The sequence below is a fragment of the Chanodichthys erythropterus genome, chromosome 20, assembly GCF_024489055.1.
Source record: "Chanodichthys erythropterus isolate Z2021 chromosome 20, ASM2448905v1, whole genome shotgun sequence".
NCBI classification, from domain to species: domain Eukaryota; kingdom Metazoa; phylum Chordata; class Actinopteri; order Cypriniformes; family Xenocyprididae; genus Chanodichthys; species Chanodichthys erythropterus.
In genome coordinates, this window is record NC_090240.1 from 5,216,894 (window position 1) to 5,240,624 (window position 23,731).

Sequence of the window (23,731 nt, forward strand, 5' to 3'; positions counted from 1 at the left end):
GCGCTCAGTCAGAGTGTTGAGTGAGTGAAAATATATCTATGCTAAGCATATATTTCGCCTCTAACACACACACTGGTGAGTAAAATCTAAGAATTTATTAGTCTATGGCTAATGATAGACATTTAGTTGCCCAGAGTGAAGATTTACTTGCATATGTGAGTGTTTTACTCACATTGTAGAGTGTTGTCACCTGTTGCGTAATAAAAATGCCATCACCTCCGTGTCGCGTTTCTAAACACTTAAAATCCCTCAGTTCTCGGCATCTCTGAAAAGCCAAACCGATGTTGATTCTTGTTTTATTACGAGCTCTGTCGCGTTCTCTTTTTGCCAGCAGACTCTCCTCTGTCCGGCGTTTGTTTAAAATAGGTGATTCCCCAGAGGTTGAAGATTTAGCTTCTCCATGTCAACCTTTCTCACTCGTTGTGACAACTAACCTATGCCACTCCCACACCAGACACGCGTCAAAGTAGCCGGAGCAACTTTTCTCTATTTAAGGATATGACGAGACACACATGGGGCGAGTGACATATGTACATGATTTCCTGCAAAAACTATATATATTTAAATATAAATACTTATAATATAGGCTCACCATAGTGAATCAGGTATGACAAAATGATTAATGATGTATTGACTCATTATTTTGTTAATTTTGAACAAAAAAGTTACATTATGTACCTTTTTAATTAAGAAAAATGCTAATCTTAAGCATAACTCGTGTTTTTCACTAGTGTTTTATACAGTATTGTAACTCTTGAGGCCATCAGAAGATGAGTGTGTGTGTGTGTGTGTACAATACTCACAGTGAGCGCAGAGAGCTGAGTTGTTGGAATGTGTTCATCTCAATCTGTTTGATCAGATTGTGCTGCAGGCCTCTGCCGAGTCAAAACAAAAAAAGCTGGTATTACTGCATCTCACACACACACACACACACACACGCACACACGCACACAAGCACACACACGCACACACACACACACAATGCCAGACATCATACACAGCAACCATGGACACACTTGAAAGCTTCCAATATAGACACTGATGGATTGCTACTGTAATGACTGTCATTTGTCAAGTACTATGCGGGTTATTTAGGGCTCTTAGATATATTAACAATATTCCTCTGTTAGACTAGTGAGAGACGCCTGAACTCACATCTCTTGAAGCGAGGCACAGTGGTAGAAACTCGGCAGCTTTTCTATGACATTGTGGGACAGCTCCCTGAAACCAAACATATAGATTAGAAATGGAAGATTCTCAGTAAAATACTCAGTAAAAGCTGCGTAAAACTTTTCTTTATCTCAAAAAGCATAACTGTTAGCTCACAACTAATGACAGGAGTTGATTTGTAACACTTCGCAATAACTAAATATCAAACACTTTTAATATCAAATGATACATAAAAAATATGAATATATATATATACAAATTAAAGTTATAATTACTTGGATGTAAGAGGTGATGTACAAGTGCACTATCTCTACCTTATACTGTTTGTCATTTTGAAATGTATATGTTTGTTGTATACATGTTTGTATTTATAATAACATTATAATTAGTACTAGTTGCATGTCAGTATGATGCTCTGTTGTTTAGTTTTAAGACCATTTCTTTTTTCTTTTATTTTCTTTTATTATATATTTTTTTTAAATACCCAAATCGTGTTTTATAGCATTTATGCAAAAAGAAGCTGTGGAGACAGAATAGGTGAACATTGAGAGAGAATGGCATGTTAAGCAGCTACTTTCCCCAGAGGTCTAATTCTTCATTTGAACAGTTACATAAAGTCTCTCTGTTCCTGCAGGGGGTTCTCTAACTGAACTTGTCCACCTGAAAATAGTTGCTCCTAACCATTTTAAATGATAAAGTGATAAAGACAAAGAAACAAATGTAAAATTAGCTTGAGATCTTTACCTTTCAAATTGTTTGCACAAGCTTCCGCAAATGATAAAAAAAAAGAACACATTTTTCTCGGAGTAAAGTTGGCTAAATATCTACCTGCTGGTGTTTTGAAGTTCATGTTAAAAGAGGCTTTTAGGAACTCCTTGAAAGTTTGGTTACATCAAATCCCTCAGGGTAAGTTTCAACTCCCTTTGCCAGTTCAGATCTTGAGGAATCGTTGAGAGCTTTCGAATGTGTTTGTGTGTTGCAGGTGTGTATTTGTGTTGGGAAACTCACAGCACTCTTAATTTAGGCAGCAGGTGGCAGAGATCGTATGGCAGGCCAGTCAGTCCAGCTCGGGTCAACGTACTGAGAGAAAATCAAAGAGGAAAGTTTACACTGAGTAGGTGTGTGTGTGTGTGTGTGTGTGTAAACCAAAAGAGAGAAACAGTGAATTAAAAACTGGTAGAATTCAAATAGAGAAGAAGAGTTCTTCCTTTCTTTTCGACTAAAGAAAGAAAGAAATTAACATCTTGGATGACATGGGAGTGAGTAAATTATCAGGAAATTTTAATTTGAAAGTGAACTAATCCTTTAAATTAAAATGATCAAATTTATATATATATAAAAAAAAACAAAAAAAAAAACTTTTTTTAGTAAACCTCTCAGTAAATACAGAGCTGCACAATTAATCATTAAAAGATTGCGATGTCAATTCAAACACTCAGGCGATCTCATTCCTTAATGACAACGATTCGACTATGTTTATTAAACCTTTGATAAAATCACACCAGATCATTCAGATCTGTGTTGCCACTGAACCAGAGAGAGCAGTTGTCATGTATACGTAGGAAACGGCTTTACAAACAGTCTTTTTAACCGCACAGCAACATTAATTTTATTACATAGATTCATATTATCACAGAACTGGGAATAAAATTCATAATTCGGAAATAGCCTAAACACTGATGTCTTTGCAAGCGATCAATTTAGAGCATCACTTTTTGAAAGTAACTAATGACAATTGTATCGATTATATTGTTACACCATCAGATGGCGACAAATAATTGTTAAAAAAATGTATTTGTCATTGAATCATTCATTCAAGGGATTCTGTAAAAACGTTGATTCATCCAGTAATGAAAAAAGTGGAGTATTTATGAGCGAGTCATTGAATCATTCATTTAACTTTTTTTTTTTTTTTTTTTTTTAAATAAACATTCTAAATAGACTGCACCAATTAATATTTTTTCAGAACCCATAGTACATTACATGTTATTTTGTTTGGCTGTCTACTCAGAATTGTGGGAGAATCATGATCTCTGTTTTTAAGCAAAGAAATTCTCAGTTTATCCAGAATCGTGCAGCTCAAACAATGGCGTAAGATTAGGGTGCGACCAAAAGCTGTTTGAAAACTCTAATGTGCAGTTTAATGCTCCGTGGCTTTTAGGATCAGTAACTATATACTTCATATTAACTGATGCTTCACCAGTAAACATTAAAGGCCTCGGTTTAGTATGGCCTTGCCTAAGCATCATTTTTACCCTTGTACGAAACCTGCTGACATGCTGAGAGATCAGTAAAAGCATCTCTATTTTGTCAACGGTTATTCCATTGTCCTCAATGGTGGGAAGAACTTCTGGAAGTCTCTTAAGTGAAACCGATCCTGCGTGAAATGGGGACATTTGATCTCAGACTCACAGAACTTGCAGGCTGGTGGTTCCTTTCAAATCTGGAAACTCTCGGATCTCAGTGGCCCCGTTCAAAGAGCTAAAACGAGATTAGATAACTCATTAGTGAGGATCGTTCTGCTAATGAAGATGTCGTCCAGCAAAACCACAGGGATGTCTACTGTTACCGTACACACTTAGCTCTCCATCATCTGGAGGGAATATTATTCCACTTGATTCCATCATTTTGATTACACTTGCAACACTACCCAAAATCAACAATGGAAGATGGTAGACTTTCTATCAAAATAATGAATGCTGAATAGACCCTCACAGCATTCTTATGCATTATCTGTGTAATTAGAGAGAGATAAATTACTTTTTACTGGTTTTATGAAAAGCTAAATCTCATATTCTGGCATTTATGAGTTTATAATTGAAACGTGCTGTTTTTTTGGAGACAAATTACTAGTTTAATGTTTACTTATGAGAGAGGTGATGGCAAGAGGTGAGCAAGATTACAGTATTCATCAAAATGAAAGCAATGATGAAATGGAAATGATATACATTTGCCAACTGGTACTTTAGAGGTGCCTTATCGGAAGCCAAACTGTTCTGTTTAATCATGTGTATGCAATCATTTCACACATAGACGTGCACTTACAGTGTGTGTAGCTTTGGCAAGAACTGAAATGCTGATCTGCCAACAAACTGAATTGGATTCTCGTAGAAATGACTGAGAAGAAAAAGACATTTTTTCAGAACAAAGGCAATTTGTTTTTGGCTTTATTTTTTATTAAATGGATCATTCTAAATGGGTGCCTGTTCCATTTTGACAAGTATATATTTACATTCTTTCAGGAAAGAATGTCTTTAAGTGTTAATAAATTACACAGTGCCATATCCAGCTAAATTAATAAAGCTTAACATATGCTACTATTCCTTGTACTGTACTGTAACAGGGTTGACAATTAATTTAGCCATTACATTTTTTTTTTGAAAGATAAAAAATATATTTTTTAATGTTGATATTTCTATCAACTTGTTCCTAGTAACAGGGTTGAGATGTAAAAAAAAAAAAAAAAAAAAAAAAAAGTGGTAACAGGGTTGAGATGTAAAAAAAAAAAAAGTGGTAACAGGGTTGAGATGTTAAATAAGTGGTAACAGGGTTGAGATTTTGAGTGTTTTAATGCATTCTCAATTAAAATCTAAACATCAAGAACATATAGACAAAACACAGTTTTATTTTATCTCTCTCCATTTTTATCATTTTATGCCAACCCTGTGACCGTCATAACTATTGCTTATTATAAAATACAGTACTATTCAACAGATAAAATGATTATTTGGTAATAACGGTAGGAAAAACAAATTAAACTAATTTAAAAATAAAGGTACTGCATTTTTGTTGAGTCATTTACACATCTATGTTAAAGAGGGACACAATAGGCACCCATTAGGTAAAATGCTTATTAAATGCTTATTAAATGCTTATCATGTTGGTCACATATTTCCTGGCCCGTTGGCTGAAATAAACTTCTATAACATGTCTGTCCATTACACAGTGAGGCACATTTAGTCAACAAAAAAAGGCTTTACTGTCGTTTCTGAGACAAGATACTCACATGGTCTGCAGAAGTGGGTTCCCCACAAATGCTCTCTCAGGAATGGCCTTAATGTTGTTGTTGTGGAAACCCCTGCAAGACGCATGGAGAGTGAGAATATGACCATCTGCACACTTGAACACAATCCACTATAGGATGAGGAAATCCAGCGATCAAGACCAGCTTTGCGGAGTGCTTTTGCTAACTGCATCTGTTCCATATAGGCTATAAATTGTAACGCTGATGTTCTATTCGGAGTGGCCACACATTCAACCGCTGCAGCAGCTTATAATTCATCATCATCTGCCGTCACTATGAATATAACATGCTAAAGTTAATTTATGGCACTCATGTTGCCAGCAAATTGTAATCCGAAAATTCTAAACAGTCTAAAATAATTACGCGTGTTAAATAAACAAGGTTAAAAAGTCTTTCTTTGGGTGCCGAAAATTAATTCATCACCATGGACAATCGAGTCCAATTGCATTTTATCTTAGGGAAAGCGCAGAACTCCCACATAAGCACACGTGTAAGCCATTTGGTTGCGTCAATTCAAATGTACCCATGTAAACATCCTTCGTATCTTACAGAAACACCTGTCAGGAGGCAGTCCCGCAGGCAAAAAACACTTTAGGATACTTGAGAAGGAAGGACTTAAGCACTCATCTCTAAGCATCTGCTTTTTTGCAGGAAACTTGTGCTTGAGAACCACATTCTAGGGACTAACTGGGATTTACAAGGAGCACGAGGCCAGGCCAAGCGGTCCACTTTAAAGGAAGCACGCTGACACATGTATGCTGGGTAAGTTAGTCTCGGTTACTTACAGTTCCTGAAGCTTGGCCAGTGTGCGAATGCCCACGGGGAACTCTTGAAGGTCATTGAAGTTCAATTCCCTAGAGAAAGCAGACCAAGCATAAGAACACAAGCTAAGAGAAAAGGATTTGCGTAGTTTTTATGATTTAATAAGCAAAGCTATGTCCTTTTTTAAAATTGTCTTGCATAAGATCACATTTGGAACAACAATTAGCTATCTCGTCACATATTAGCCCAACTGTTTTGACGTTTTTATTTGATCTTTCATCCTACGTGTTTGTAGCATAAGCAAACACTTAAGAACTGTGGTTCCAATCATTCAAAATCCTTCTCCATGACCTTTCGGGTTTTCTGTGTTGGTTGTCCTTGGAGACCAAGACAGCTGTTCTAAGCTAATCTGACATGACGTGACCTCTCCTCTGCATACATTATTTTTGTTGTATGCGTTTCATTAGCCTTCTAGGAAACCTGCGTCAAAATCCGCGCTTGAACCAAAACACGGGCGGTTGCTAAGGGCGAGCGGCCTTACACGCAGGTGCAAGAACAATGTGTTTATGGCCACAGTTTGCATGTTGTTTTCCTTGGATCTCAGCATTCCTTTTCATCTCTGATTCTTTCAGTTTTTTTCAGAGAATAATTATTGGGAAAATCCTATAATTGAACAGGAGCTTTTTCCCCCACAAAACCTCCCTTTTGCCCAGTAAAGGTGACTGGGCGGCATTAATAGGTGCCTTTTGGCCCTGTATCCCCTCGTGAATGTCCAGGTCTTAGTCATATCTTCCCCTCCCCGCAGTTACAATACCCAATGCTGAATGTGTCTCTTCATACCTATAATTATATGTCTTATCCCTTAGTGTTAAGTGTACGCTTTCAAAACAGTCCAAATGTTTATATATTTTAGTCTTTTTTTTTCTTTTTCTTAAAGGGGAAAAACGTTTCTGGCAGGTGGCCAGTGCGTTTGAAGTGAGCTTGGTGAATAGGGGTGGACCTGTGTTGGAAGGCATTCAGAAAGGGCGAAACACTTGCTTAATTCCAGTGTGTGTGGGTGTACATGTGTTTGTCTATATGTGCGTGAGTGTGTCTGTGTTGCAAAACAGTGTTAAAACGAACTGAAATCGGCCTATATGAGGTGAATATATATAATATATATATATATATATAAAAAATATATATATATAAAAAAATATATATATATAAAAAAATATATATATATAAAAAAATATATATATATATATATATATATATATATATATATATATATATATATATATATATATATATATATATATATATATATATATATATAAAAATCTAAGGAAATTCTTGATATATGACAAAGGTGAAGTTATTTCTGCACCATAATACATTTTCAAACATGGTCCCGCCCCAAACTTATACTATTGGTTGAACCAACAGGCTGGTCAGAATGCTGCAGAACCTGATTTCACCAAGTGCAAGATGTTCCTGGATCGACATCTTTGTTGATCTGTGAACAACATTCCAATCAACCAATCAGATTTGAGGGACAAGTTTACGTGCAGGACGTGCCAGGACGCTTGCTCAAACAGCAATGTTTTGGTAGTACCACAGAGCTTCATGCTTTTCAGTGGCATCAACCAATGATGGCTTACTTGTCAATAACCACAGGATAGGAAAACAAATTTGATAAAAATCAGCTTCAAAGAACAAATATACTAAATCAAGAGAATCAAATGGATTGCATAACTTCTGGACTCTCGCTTCTAGTGAGTCATGTACGTGTTCAAGTAATTTTCTTCAAACATTGCGTGAAAATCCACTCGCACTTGCGGCCTATAAAATGGGCTGCATATGGAGAGACTGGGTGTGGGTGAGCCATGCCGCGTGGTTCTGCCATGTCTACATCCTGGTTTTGTTTAGAACATCCGTCAGTCTTGTTTGGAGACATTACTTTGATATGGCAGAGAAGAGGGATGACTTTCATTTCCTGGGAAGACCTCATTGTTTAGAACGGGAGCTGTCAGTTACCTTGATTTACAATTCGTCAAACCACGCAGAAGTCTGTTTGAAAGCTAAATCATCAGGCATCATAACAAAACAACACTGTGGTGGCCACTAAGTCTGATGATTACGAATGCGTTTTCAGAGATAATTACAGTGATGGGGATTACAGCAGCATCAATAAAAAGATGCATATTATCCCACAGAAAGATGTCTGAGAGACCCTTTAAAGAAGGCTAATATGTTTCCCTCCCATGTTTCAGGAAGCTCAGCACTTCGCAAACACATATGTGCAACTGAACGGAGACAGCTGGCATGATTTCTTCCAGTGCATCATGTTACATGTTAAGAATATTTGCCTCAGGAAGATTAGTTTCTTGCTTAGCCATCATTATAGTGGTGATTACAATGTCATTCAATATACAACATGACTACATATTATGGTTTCTGGGACCTTTTTTTTGTGGCATTTTAATTGTAATGCATGCAAGTTTAATACTTGGAACTTTATCCACTATAGAAACATTCCAAACTAATATACTATATATATATCTCCTATCACCCTGGCCTTTAATAATAAAAACAAATCATGTATCATTTTTGTCATTTTCAAGTGCTTAAGTCTAGTGCAATAAATATTTTCTCCTTGAATCAAATCTCCTTCCAAAAGCCAAATTTATCAAGCCACAGAATTTTCACGGGAGAATTTTAGCACACGGTTCCTCTGTGATTTGCTCTCAAATGAAGTGTTCAGTTCAGTGTGTGCAATTCTCAAGGCTGAAATCTTCTCGTAAAGAGGGAAACGTCATTTTTAGCACTTCAGCAGGCTGTTAAAAAGCAGGTGTGAACCTCTCGGTATCCTGGAGACCACCATGACTTCAGCATATGCTTATTCCTTTAAAGCCAAACTTTCATAGCATGGTCTATGTAATGTATTTCATACATTACATTACAAATATGTGTTGGCTTTGGTTTATAGGCCCCTTTCAACAGTTCTCATGAATTTTAAAAGCATTTCTCATGTATTTATGGGCCTATTTAACATTTGATTTCAATCTACCATATTTGGTAATGTATAATAAGTTATATAGCATGAATCTGGCAGACAATGTGTGCTATTGTCCAGCTGTGATTTATGAAAATTGTAGCCAGTAGCCATAAAATTGTTTCTTTATCTACTGTATTTATTTATTTATACATTATAATGTCTTTATATGAATACTTATGCATTGCATAAGAATTTTATGTTCTTGATCTTGTGTAATATAATTTCAACCACCTCATACATGGGTCATGCTATTGACATTTCATGAACGATCCAATATTTTACTTTTACTGACATTATAAATGGAATTATTTCCCATGACATTTCCCACTCAATTCAATGACCTTATTTACTGTATTGCTGAAAATACTGTAAAAGGCAAAGGGAAGCACATAATAAAGCCCAGAATACGCCAAGCCGACGTCAACGAACTAGTGGTGATGAAAGCTGACTGTGTTGTCACCGTTGTCTGCATCTCGGCCAAAAAGCTGTGCTTGAACTCACCAAAAAGTGACTATCAACTGTATGTGCATTCTGCACCTGCATGTAAGTAAATATCTGTCTATATCGGCAGGTATCAATAGTCTATTTTCATCATTCAAAAATGCAAACCGAAACTAGGACTGCAGATATAGAAACAAAGCATTGCTTGTTTACCATTTTGAATATCAATCATGTTAATCACTTTCTTCATTCCAGTCGGCTCATGTTATTATGAAAATATTCATGCATTTGAATGCTCAGATGAAAATAAGTAAAATTATAACAGCCTTCTGTCTGTACCATCAGTTTCACTTTTATTCTCGTGTACTGACTTGTTCAATAAGCTGAACAGCAACATGATGATTCGGCCCAAAAAAACCCAATGGCATCAGACTGTAGCCAACGGTGCGGAACACACAGAAAAAAACAAGTCGATCAACGCTCAAAAACGGCCCGACATTGCCTGACGGGCTTGGTGTGTACCAACATCAGCCACTAGGGATAATAGCCTGATAACTACAACCTCAATGGCTGCCTAAAAAATCATTGTATAGTTTGCACACTGCTTAGACTTAAGAGTACTTCCATATGGAACATCATCCAACACAGTCGTTGTCAGGGAATTATTGTTGCTTCTAGCACAGAAAATTAATGTCTGCCATAAATTATTTGATTTTAATGAGAGGTAAGAGTGTTTCTTAAAATCAAGGTACTGCAATTAACGTTCATATTTCAGTAGCACAACTATTGTATAAAGAATGATTTGTTTATAGTTCATACAAAGCTGAACCACTGAACATAAGTAGAGTCAGGTTAGTTGCTAGTAATTTTGATTCATATTTATAGTCAAAGCCTCTCCCATAATGATTCCACGAGGATGCCAAAATTAAATAACAGATCAGGGTCTGTTTGCTTTAAAAGCAGGAAATGCTTTCATGTTTTTAGTCTTTCATGAAGGGACGATCTTACTTACAGAGTCTCGAGGCTGTGGAGTCCCTCAAAACAGTTCTGTCCGAGAGTCCGTATCATGTTGTTATGAAGATGCCTAAACATGAAAACATTCATTAGCGTTATAGTAAACATCAAAACAAACCTCAGGAATGACACCTGTTAGGCTGTGCACACTGTGTCAAATGAATGCAAACGTGGCGGATGAGATATAAATCCACACTATCATTTAACTGCTTTGTAATTGAAAGAGTTTAGGATTCTTGTGGTGTCCTATCAAACCAAGGCATGTGTTCCAACTTCCTCTTATTTCCTGGTTTCCATTCCTCACACCGATACATGCACAATAAATAGTGTGATGTACTCAAGTAGGACAGGATAGGGTAAGGAATTTCTAATCCATGATAACATTTAACATTTTTCTCTGATTGTAGGAATTAGATATGTTGGGGTAAGATACTAAGCATGCTGATCCAGCAATACATCCAACTTGTTTTGTGTGGAAGTAGATACGTACAGGACAACCAGGTTGGAGAGGTTCCTGAAGGCATAGTCTGGGATGTGGGTGATGCGGTTTAGGGCAAGGGTCATAGCCTGGAGCGAGGAGAGGTCGTTGAGGGCGCTTACTGGGATCTCTGTCAGGGCATTGTCATCAAGCCACAAGTGCCGAAGGGACCGCATACCCAAGAGGGTTTTCGCTGGCACCTCCATAATTAGGTTGGCATCCAGACGCCTGTTTTTATTTGAATGAACAGAAGCAAATGTTTATTCCTCAGGTTATAGTGGGTGCAGAAATAATGCAGTCAGTCATGTTTAACAGTCACTAGTTGGTTAAACTTTCAACTTAAATATGTGCATTTATTTCATGTCAAATCAACAGTAGACATTAGTTAAATGAGCAATTACTAATGGCAAGAATTAAGAGATGAAAGCCATTAGGCTTTACAGGACTGGTGTTTTATGCCTTTCCCTGCAGATGAATCACTGAAGAAACTTTCTGAACCTGTGTCAGCAAGACACTATACACTACCCGCCCTCCATAACAATATACTTAATGTCTTTCCATTAACTTATAGGATATTGAAGCCTGACCTGGCATGACTCCAACCCCAAAGTATTTGTGACCCAGTCAGTGGTAACACTCCTTGTCCGTGCAGTGTCCTGTCATGGAATCTACCTCTTTCATTTCGTTCATCAAACTGCCACACCTTGCAGAGGTATATCAAAACAGATGAACAAAGGAGCCACCAATTGTGGCTAAATAGAGAGAGATACCGTGCTGTGGTCTGCGGTCACAACATTTCTGCTTTGACAATATCATAATTAAAGGATAATTTTGTTGCCTCTTTGTTTCTATCTTTTGTTTTCCTGGTGTAAGAATTGGCACCACTACCTGAGCACTTTAGTTCCCCCCCAACCATCAGCCCCAAGTGATTTATATGCAAGTGTTTTATGAAGCTATCTTTAGTTGCTCCAGCATGGACTTGTTTAATGAGAGTTTTGGCACGACTGCTGCTCTAAATGTTTGAGAAAGAAGCATCAGGAGCCCACAGGTGGAGTGCTCTGCTTTGTGGATTGTCATGCTTTTGAAGACAGAAAGGGTGCTAAATCACAGTAAGTGGGTTTCCGAGGATACAAAGAAAAGTTGTGCAATCACAAACCAGGCGTACAAGGGCTGCCGAGGCAAAGATTCCACTCTCGATCCAACCACATGAAGGCATTTTGAAAATTGGCCATTCCTCTTTCATTTCGCTTGCGCTCATATGGTGTAATAAAGCACGGATTGATAATTTGATGGCTTTGTGGCATGGTGAGTTGATTTGGTTAAAGCCACCAAGCAATTGTTGCTCCATACTCACTGGAAGGCTTTTGAATCAACAGTTTTTCTCTCTGATTTTTGGAAATTAAACAAAGAAACTGAGCTAAAGATAAAAGCTGTGAAAAAAAATCTGAGATTGCTGGAAATAATTGAAAGTGCAGACATTTGGATTCTCACAAATTGAAGAACTGATTGAAACACCCCCCGTTTCTTTGCAAGGCTGCTGTTCACAAACCTTGACATCTCCACAACCAAGATGAATGTCCTCCCTATGTCAACAAGTTAAGCCTTTGATCTAATGAATGTTGCCCCCTGGATTCAGTGGTTGAGGGGTGTGTTGAACCTCAGTGATCAGCAAGTCGTGATGTATGATAGCAGCAGAGCACGTGGAGTTAGCCGCGAGCACTTCCTCTGCATTTTTCCCCCATGACCTTTCACACACATTAATTTGCACTGGCTTCTCCTCACCTCCCCTCTGGCCTCCTTAACCCTTGAGTCCTTCAGTTCAGGGTAATGCACAATGAGCATCAATAGTAGAGGAACTTGAACCTAAAGTACAATGCTATTTGGCTTGAAGAACTCCCCATATTCTCGGACTACGGTCTGTTTGCTGTGCAAACCTGCTAGGTAGCAGTGATTCAAACTAAACACCAAAATCTTGCTGATGACATCTCAATCATCTGGCTTGATAGGCTTAAGACTTGAAATTAAATGTGTAAAGATTGCTTTGGTCATTTCTCATTGGTAAGCAACATGTGATCAAGAGGTGTTGTATTGCCTCTGATTTAAGGAAGGTGAGTATTATTGTTACTCAGCTTTGACTGCACCTTTATCAGATCTTTCTTTCATAGACTAAATCCTGGAAGGATGGTCTTGACATCAAAGGATGCTCTGTGCTGAGTGTAGAAAGTATAGACTCTAGTAAAGAAACAAAGATGAGTTTCATCACCAATCCTCTGTCCTGCCCCAACTCATCTTCCCTCTGTCTACATCGGGCGCCAGTGGACTTCAAACCTTATAGCCCCCCCAGTGGTTAACCGATCCCCATCTTATCATTACCCTAAATTACATGTTTGTTGAGAACTAAATGCCTTTCTACTCTTGTGGGAACTCAGGATAGAGCACCTAGCTGAATCACTGCATATTCTTTGTTATGGGGGATTGAAAGTGAGCGTAAGTTGGCTGGATGAATGCCAGAGCTCTGTCTCACTACAGGGAGGGCCTGGACACAGTCTATGCACGTCTGGAGCCTCTTCTGGAACCAGGCACGTCTTCCATGCGGAAAAAAACTCTGTTGGTGGCAAAGGAATTAAATTTGTACGCCATGACTCTAATGAAAACATCCTTGCAAAGGTAGAAGGAAATGAGCACATGGATATTTACATGGAATTATTCATTTGGAAAAAGTGGGTGTGCGGCTCCGCTCCGGGATGCTGACTGGCATCGGGAAACTGGAATAATTGAAAGGAGTCGAGGGGTGGATGTGAGTCGAGCAGATGGACAAGGCCAGACAAAATCCCAGACAATATTTAGATTCTGACCTTCTCATGGGGAACCAGTTAGGAATAGGGGCGTGATTCCGATTAGGAGGGAAACTTTGGACCTAAGGGAAGAGGAACTGATGGAAAATTGGGCTCTTCACAGCTCATTGAATCTCCCAGCATTTGCTGAGAAGCCATTGTGCAGTGTCTGGCTGTTTTCTCATGGGTTCCAGATGCGCCAACGGCTCTGTGAAGGTTCCTCTTTTTCACTGTTCTGATATTAAATGTGACACCATTACGTTTTGTGTTTCTCAAAAAGACTGACCTCTGGAATATTGTTTTTGTCTCTGTTGTGAGTTAGCATTAAGCTAATAGCTCTAATAGAAAAAGTTAAAAGTAGATACACTGAATTCATTTTCAAACTGTATTCATTTTAAATACTGAATTATACACACCACACAAGAACTACTATGACTTTTGTTACTCTTTCCCGGTTCCTTGTTTTTTGTTTCTCTGCAAAGAACTGCATGGCATTGTTTGCTAAAGAAAATCCAAAATAGAAGAAAATCCATGTGTATCACTATTATACAGCCAAAGAACACCTGTTTTACCACTGCCATGTGTGTCCTAAATTGCAAACTTGATCCTCCCTAGTGGGGAGTTCTTTAATGAAGGGCCTAATGGTCCTAATAGGCATATAAATAACTGGGCTTTCCTGCATCAACTCTATTAGAGAGAAATGCCAAAAGTTACCTCATGGCTAGATTGCAGTGTAGACCAAATTACCTTACTGTTAGAGACTTTATCTGATAGAGGGGTGCTAAATCATTTATTTTGTTACTCATGCTGTGCTTATGATGTAATATTTGATACAAAATTCTTCATGTTTTTTGGACGAACAGCTCCATTTCAACGTGGACTTCCTTTGTTATATTATGGGGAGAATCTTCTAAGTAAAATAGCATTTCACATGAGACCAATCTTTGAATCAAGTGAATCTGTTTTATTCCAGCTGTTAAGCTTGAAGCTGTGGTCACAACTAGGAGGTCTACACTTGGCATGTGGACCTATGAAATGTTGCTTTAATATACACCATTGTTCCATGTAAATCTTTAACAGCCCAAGTTTGCTTTTGATCACTTGAAGAATGTGATACTTACAGAGAGAGCAAATTGGGTAATTCCCATGGGTCTTCACTGGGCAATCTCTCTAACTGGTTATTCTGCAACATCCTGCAAAGATACCATAAAAAAATATTAGAAAGATAGTTCTGCTCTGGTGAATATTTAATCATAGTAAATATTTTAAAACATTAAATGTGATTTATAATACATTAAAAAAAATGAAAACTAGCATTACCTCAGTGGCAATGGGTGGCCTTCTCTTTGTATTAAGGGAATATAAAAAAAGTCACCACTAGTTCCATATGTGTAATTTGCTGGGTGGTGTATTTTAAATGTTAACGCCTGTCAAAAAACAAACTCTAGAGTCCATTTTCAAATTGAGAATGACAGTATGGCTCCTGGGCACAAGAGTTGTCCAGCTTACTGCTGATGAGGTTACCTGTCACTGACATCAATCAGTCAAGAGATATGATTTCAGGTACTGTGTGGTGCACTTTTCCGTGGACAAAACCAGAACATGGGAGGGGCAGAGAGAATGAACAAGACGAAACAGAAAGAGGGGGAGAAGCTGCCTGGGTGGGCCACTGAGGTCATGCTCACAGGACTCATCGAATAAAAGAACGAATGAAACAGGAAGTGGTAGAACAATGACACTGAGCTCTTTGAACAAAGGAAATTATTCCAACGTGAGCGCATGAGGCCACAGACGTTGAGCTTTAATTACAAGGCAGACAGCTTTATCATGTCCAATCAAATGAAACTCCTGACATTTGACCACACAGCAGAGAATTGCCAGTGTTTGGAGGAATAAATACTCCTTTGTGGACAGGATGCCCTTATCAAGGAAATCATGGTGCCACCAAAGCCATTGTGAATCTAGACTCAAAATGTCCAGCAGTCTTGATATGACATTGTGAACAAGCCTCCATTATTAAGTCATTCAAATGCCACAAGGTTTGTATTCATCCCCCCATGCACATTCAGTTTTGTGTGGCGTTGTCATATTTTCACCAATTGTTCTAGATGTGACATTTTCGCCATGGTTTTCTTGTAGTTTTGGTTCATATGTTTTCAAATTTGTATGTGACTCTGTCTAGCTCATTGAAAGCTGAACATTAGTTCAAAAACATCAGGAGGTCAGGTACTCGTGCCTCAGACAAGTTAGGTTGTTGAATAGGATAGTATGAAGCACAATAGAGCACGGAGAGCAAATAGAGAAAGATTTGTAACTATTGTAATGCCAAACCCAATCCCTTTTTGTCTATGCTGACCACAGAAATGAGATCTCTGACAATGACGGGCATTATGATGTTTTTTGAAACGGGGGAAAGCATATTAAAATATTAAACTGAAGTAGTTTACATTAACCTATAAAATGTAAATCTAGTACTGGTTAAAGAAATCATTTTTAATAAGGTACAATTACTAAAAAGGTATTGGCACATGATGAAGACAAACTTTTTTTTTTTTTTTTTTCTCGATTTTATGGGGCAATAAAAGGATTTAATGTAGCAGGGCAATTTTCTTGAGATGTGCAATCAAAATATCAGTGTCAGTGGATTGTTGAATGACAATACAGGGCAAATTTACTGAAGCTTCCAGGACAGCACGGAAAGGTGCATGGAATGGAAATTTTGAGATGTATGTTGGCGTGAATGTGTTTCATGCCTGGCCTTTGTCTGTCCTTTTCTACTTCATCAGCTGGTTATAAGTCAGTCAATAAAATTGCAATCTGTCAATAAAACATTAACAAACACCCAGGCAAAATGAACAGCTCATTGACCATTCACCGCGGAGCAAAACCTGAATCACCACCTGTCAGCAGTTCTGTTTCTAATTTTGTAGTGAATGACACTGCTACAAGTCTTTTTCAGAATGAATCACCCTGAATGTTATTTTCCATAGAAGCATTAACTGAAACAAAAACGCTCTCACTCTTTCTGTCTTTCGTTACTTACAGGACTTTGAGGTTGTAGAGGCCTTGGAGCACGGGGCCAGGGATGTGTCTCAGGTGGTTGCCCGAGAGTCTCCTGTGGAAGGACAAAAGAAGTGCTTTGGTTCATTTGCAGTCCAACACATTGATGACTTTAACAGAGAGATGAGAATCTGGTGAATTCATAAAGGCGAGTGTGTGCGTTCAGGAGCTCACGGTGAAAACAAAAGTGAGAGCTCTCCTTGGACACAAGAACCACAGCAGATGGGGTTCAGATCTCTCTGGCCGCTGTCTTTACCGCTCACGTACAGAAATCTCTCTTTTGTATGGTCTCCAAACACGTCAACACATTTTGAAAGGAGCCAAGATATGAATGCGCTCTAAGCTCCTTTTGCCTCCTGTGGCAGCAAACACGTCATAGTACGGCTGAATTTATATACAATGGCCGAAGATAAAATGGATAGAATTGCTATTGAGGTGGAAAATGCACTTTGGAGTGTGTTGCTAGACTTTGCTATTGTTTGAGGGCCTCACGCTAGAGTCAGGGTGCAAATTATGGAAGTTTGGTGTGTATACTAAAACACACAAAACAGTGTTTTTTCATGCCCTTTCATGCATGAATTATGACAACCACATTCAAGATTTTTTCCCCCTATGTGTTGTTATTGCTCTTGAAAAATGAAAAACAATACTTTTTTTACACAAGAGATTTTTTAGAGTAGACCGTATGCGTTTTTGTTTTTAACTGAAGATATACTGTATTAAACATAATATAGTATAACAGTAATACTGTAATTAACAAACCAATGAATAAAATGTGAAAACTATAAAATATATACAAAAATATATTACAGCTTCAGTTATTGCAAACACAATTGATTTTCTTCCCATTTGACCAGCAGAAGAATTCATACAAGTTGAACTTTGCTTGTTTTTGATATCAGAACATGAGAACATGATTCCATCAAAGATCTCTACAACCGGTGAACGTATAACTCTGTGGAAACCCAACTCATACTATGTAGAAAATACTTATGCTTCCTCCAGTCTACCAGAGTATGACGATTTATCTTTATTAGCTGATAATTATGTTCAAAATAGACACATTTCTACCATGGCTCTCCTCTCTGAGAAAACCTCACACTGAAATCTACATTGATCTATTGATGTTTTCAGACTGTGGAAAAACTACCGATCAGGTGTTTTCAGTCTGTGGAAAAACTACCGATCAGGTGTTTTCAGTCTCATCTGAAATGAGCAGTGTTGGAAGTAACACATGACAAGTAACAAGCATTATGTAATCGGATTACTTTTTGATATAACAAGTAAAGCAATGGATTACAAGTAACGTGCATTATGTAATCCGATTACTTTTTTTGATGTAACGAGTAATTCATTACAAGTAACGTGCATTTACATTTTGATGTAATGAGTAAAGCATTACAAGTAACATGCTTGACATTATCAGATTACTTTATGTAACAAGTAAAGCGTTACAAGTAATGTGCATTATGTAATCAGTTTACTTTGTTGATGTAGCAAGTTTCGCATGATGGAATGCACATCACATTATAAGAACACAGATATATTTATTTACTAAGTTAGATGAAGTATTTTCAAGAACAACAGTCACCGTAACAATATGAATTGTAATATAGCTGAAATATAGCTAGTGATGCATGATGTCCAATTTAGTGGATAGATGATTAATCAGAATTTCCACCCAATCTAAAATCAATACTTGGATAATTTAACAGTGACATGATTCCTTAGATGTTACTTGATGTTACAATTTTTCTTACTTGCAAGAGTCTCCTAGATAGAAGGAGTGAATGGATATTCCCGAACAACTTGGGATTTCTGACTGGCTGTCGGCCATCTTTGTTTGGAGAAGAAAAAAAATCCACATACAACAACTTGCCAAAAACCCATGCATATGCAAGAAAGTTGCTTTTTGAATAGCTGCCCACTGTAGCAACCCTTTATGCATGAAAGGGTTAAATATGTTTAACGAAATCATGTTCGAATCATAATCAAAGCAACATTATGCGTTCGGTGCCATAGTTGGGCTATTGGTGCCAAAATCCAATTTTAGTTGCTTAGCAAGGATTTCAACAAATCATCCCTTGAATTATCTATCACGATTTCAAAAGATGACCCGTCAGAAAATCGGCGTATAATTCGTATGCAGCCACAGCCAAGCAGAACATCATAGCTGATACCTCTGAAATTATCTGAGACATGGGAAAGACGTTCCCAGGGAGAGTCAGTGCAAATATCAAGCAGCTGTAGGCTCACCCATCCGGACTAATCAATTTGTTTATCAAACAAATCGCTTAATAAGCGTTCGTGCCTGTTTTTTCCTGGGTGGCAGAGTTTGAGGAAAGTCTGTCGAAGCCTCACAAGGAGTCATGACAGCCTAAACAGGACCACCCATACCTCCAAACTGCTTTGCCTCAAAATCCCTCCATCCTGCCGGAGCAGCCTCAGTCTCCTCCTGTACGCCAAATGGTTCTTTTTGTGTGACAAGATGAAATTTTTGAGAATTGCGGCCAATGTTTAGCATGTAAGTCAGCTTAGCTAATGTGATGGGTACGACAGCTCTGGCAAAGCAACAACCGTGTTGTATACAGGCACATTAGGGGTGACACTAGCCCAGAAAACAGAACGACAAAACCCAGAACTGGGTCCATGACAAGGTCTGACAGATCTTCACACACTCCCTTATGCTCTCACACACACCATCGTCTTCCATCATTGAGCCATGCAGTCTCTGAGGTTTTTAATGGCTATCACTTCATGTTGTGCCAGACCACACTCCCATCCGTAGACTCTATTTCTGGTAAGACCGTGTGCCGCCACTCTTTCACAAACATTTGTTTTGCGCAGGGCGAGAGACAGAGGGAAATAAAGAAGGGGAATGGAGGGGCTGGAGAAGGCAAAAATAAAAGTGTCAGATTTGGAGGCTGCGAAGCTTAGCGGTTCACCCCATGTAAATAAGCCAGTGATGGTTTCACATGCGTGTCGGATGAGGTTTCAGGCACGTACCCCGGCAAGCTGTTCTGCTGAAAGCTTGTGCCAGCCCTGCGGTCAACTTTTATCCCTTGTTATAATTCAGTCATGTATCTAAACACTGGAGCTCTCTGCTTTATGTATTCTCTCACATTACAGACAAACATGGCTCTAATGCTAATTTTCCTAAGTCACTTGTGTCAACATGTTTTATATTTTTCTGAGAAATATCTAGAATGATGAGTGTATCATTATGAATATTAAGAATGTTTGTACAATCTTGTTCAAAGTTGAATCTTGCTGGCCATAGGAACGGAAATTACATATGAGATTTCTTTAATATGTAAACTCAGTTTCACTTTGATGCATTTTATACACAAAAAGACAAAAGCCAGTTGCATTTCATCGCTCAATAGAAGGAAATGGAAGGAAACTGTGGCCTGGTGTCACAGAAAGTACTTAGATTAAGCCAGGATTAGGCCTTAGTTCAATTATGGGTGTACAAACATGCATTTTAGTCTGGGACTAGGCTTAAGCCTTGTCTGTGAAACTGGGGGTATGTGGATTTCATGTTTAAAATCAGTTTTGGCATTGGAATTTTGTGCACAAAAAGGAATGCTGACTTTACATTTCAGTCGACAAAATGCAAATGGCTTTTGTCTGTCTTTCTATGAAATACATTAAAGTGTAACTGCATTTTGTCACAAAATACTGTCATGTAAGGCCCTGTTTACACATGGTATTAAGATGTGGTTTGTTTGACACTAAATACAGGTGCAAACGGGGTCTAAAATGTTTTCAGCTTGTCCACTCTCGACCACTTCCACAGGTAGTCGAAGATGCATTCGAATGGATTGCTTTCGTAGTGTAAACGCTCATGTGGTCGACTGTGTTCGAACAGCCACTAAAGACCGCCTACTGACCTAACACGGAAACATTATGGGCCCTAGCCAGATGGGATTTAAACTTTGTCAGCTGAAGGCTCAATTAAAGATGAAAAGCACAATGTTCTCTCATCATTCCTGATTTCTAACATGAACACAATACGCTTGACCGGTCTTGCGGCTGTCAGAGCAGAAACGAAATCTGATGCTCTCTGTGTGTTTTTCCGTCATCTCCGGTCATCTTCATATATAAATTGTGTGAGCTTATTTTGTCCGTTAGATAGAAAGATCAGAAAAATCATATACATTTACCCGTCCATAGACCCTCCCCTTGAAGAAAATCAGGACAGAAGTGGTCAAAAGTGGACAAAAGTGACAGATTAAAACACCAGGTGTAAACAGAAATGTGTCTGCCTTATCTACTTCTGATCTGATCGACCAAAACGCATCTTAAAACCAGCTGTAAACAGGGCCTATAATTCAGTCCACAACATTAGTTAGGTTGCATTTGGCGCTCCACACTTTCTCACTAGAGAAGGGATGTCCGATCCTGCTCCTGGATTATTTATAATATTTATTTCTTTTTGGTGCTTATCTCCGAATAAATTGCCTTTTGAGAATGAAGCAGTGAAGCTTAAATCTTATTGTTGTGAGTCTTTAGCCGATAGTGCTCAAGTGGTACTCACGTTGATGATTTGGAGAGATGCCAGAGATCTAATACTACACATACTACAACAATTCAAACCCAAAAGTACAATGTGAAAAGAGACTAGTGGAATCAGTAGGAGGGGACTGGAATCAAGCTCAGGTTCAGACCAAGCAATCAAACCAAGTGTGAAAACAGCCTTAGAGACAACATATTAAACAGAAACTCTTTGAACCCTTCCATAATAACCCATGCCAGCCTACTAGTCTTTGCTCTCAGTCCAAAATTGTCCAAACTGCCCTCAACACTCCACTCCTCTACAAAGAATCAATGAATGGTGAATGAGAAAAATATGCTATTGGTGGCAACCATTTCAAAAGCTTCAATACATTTGGGTTTCAGTTCTAAACTGATCCTCAGACCAAATGGTGTAAAACTCAAAAACACTTTTTCAAAACAGAATTAATGCATTTAGTTGGATGCAAGTTACACAAAGCATATTTACTTGCTGTAGTGTGAGATCTCTCTAGCATCTGTCCAAATAAGACCAAACAATAAAAGCCTCCATCAGATGAAGTGTGAGCTGAGCCTTTTCATACTGCAACTTTTACCACAGATGTTTGTTGAAATTAAGTGTGAGGACACATTTGGTTGTCAAAAAGCGTAATCACAACCTACTAACAGCTCCACTGTTGCAGTTCCAGTCCGTTTTTAGCATCAATTGCGACCTCATAAAGCGGCAACCGCATGTTTATTGGGAGTAGTTTACGAGAATCGGCTGTGTCGCAGATAGTGTGTGTAAAAAGGTGGAGGCTGGCTGTTGTCATTAGACCACTGAAAGCTGTGTTGACAACAAGCAGCACAAGTCAGAGGCAAAGCACTCTAGGATGGCTGGTTAGTGTTAGGCCCCCTGCAGCACATCTGTCTTCTGTTAGATGCCTCATTGGGGGCCAAAATACCATGAAACTTTAATCATACTTGTCTTTTTTTTTTTAATTTTGGTTTGTCCGTGAAGAGGTAATTTCAGTTGAGTTTCAGAGAAGAATTGTTAGCAGGGAAGGGAAAAAAAATAAGGCCTTGATGGGACTGGTGGAACTCTTAATGTATTCTCCTTTACCCTCATCCCTTGGATGTATCAGTGAGTAAATTAAATTGGGAAATATTTTCCTCATCCAGATGGTATTTACACTGGCAAAACTAGGTAAAATGCTTAGATGAGATTTCAGTAAAATTCCAATACCTGTCATTCACAAAATTGTAAATCCCATGCAGTCATTTATTAGCAAAAGTGAGTCATTTCTGCAACACTAGTGACACGAAATGGAATTAATTATTGTTTTCAAACGGGTTTCCCGAACACTCCCACTGCCTGCCATTGGTCGCGAAAACGAATAGCCCTACCCCAAAACACTCACCATTGTAGAAACAATGTTTCTACGTTGGGCTGGTCAGGATGCTTACTGTAAGTTATGAATGGCTCGCTTATAGTATTTTAAAACAAAAAAATGACAGTTTAGCTTCAAACGTTTTGGTTAATTTGATTAGGATTGCAGCTAGCAATAAGAGTGTCATTGTCTGAGGTCGGTTTAAAATATTCCACCATGTTGAAATCCATTCAGCAGATTTTCCCCCTCATTCAGTGCATAACAATGTCAATTTCTTCTGACACTGCTCATCCATAATCAAACAGGACAGAATTTATTGACACATTGCAGTACACCTTCCAAAAATGAAACCCATTTGTTTTTTGTTGTTCTTTCATCCTTTTCTGGAATGCGGCCTACATGCTATGGCTTGAGGCATTTTAAAAGAGCTCAGTTTCATTGTCTACATATTAAATTATTTATTTTTGCAATTACCGCAAGCATGCCGCGAGACAATGGCAAATATAAACCTGCATAAATAATGATTACTTAAACAAATTACCACATATGTATTGCATTACTGAACAGCTGAATCCGAAGATTTCTCTGACTGGTGAAAATATCATTGGCTTTAAAACCCTAAGAACCAGGTCATATTATTTGCAATGCAGTTTCCTACGATATCAGTTTCATAGCACAATGGAAAACATTTCTATAGCTAAATCATTTTCGATTGGATCCTGGCCTGAGGAGGATCTGCAAATGGAAAAATGTACACGTTGTGACTGTACTTCCTCTGGCTTTGAAATTCAAACCCTCGCCAGCTCCCTGAAAGTGACCTTGTCTTCTCGAATATGTATTCATCATCACTATAAACTCTGACCTGTGCGGAAATAGGCTGCGCACGGCCCCTTTTGATTCTCTCGTAAAAAAATTGGATTGGCATTTACACAGATCTTTATCACAGGGCTCTTTGCTCTGTCCCATGTGGGAAGAAAGATTACAAAAATGCTGTAATATGTCTATGCTATCATACATAGAGTA

The 23,731-nt window shown here is 38.3% G+C and overlaps 1 protein-coding gene across 1 annotated transcript in view; it reads right to left on the reverse strand.

The window, feature by feature from the left end:
• Positions 1–23,731, reverse strand: part of LOC137009175 (leucine-rich repeat-containing G-protein coupled receptor 6) — a 109,371-nt gene that overhangs the window by 12,668 nt on the left and 72,972 nt on the right. Inside the window, exons 3-13 of the mRNA XM_067371152.1 lie at positions 16,807–16,878; positions 14,885–14,956; positions 10,942–11,157; positions 10,450–10,521; positions 5,980–6,048; positions 5,177–5,248; positions 4,216–4,287; positions 3,583–3,651; positions 2,179–2,250; positions 1,156–1,221; positions 804–875 (exon numbers count right to left, since the gene is read on the reverse strand). Coding sequence (XP_067227253.1) covers positions 804–875; positions 1,156–1,221; positions 2,179–2,250; positions 3,583–3,651; positions 4,216–4,287; positions 5,177–5,248; positions 5,980–6,048; positions 10,450–10,521; positions 10,942–11,157; positions 14,885–14,956; positions 16,807–16,878 — 924 coding nt within the window. The remainder of the gene's footprint in view (positions 1–803; positions 876–1,155; positions 1,222–2,178; positions 2,251–3,582; positions 3,652–4,215; positions 4,288–5,176; positions 5,249–5,979; positions 6,049–10,449; positions 10,522–10,941; positions 11,158–14,884; positions 14,957–16,806; positions 16,879–23,731) is intronic.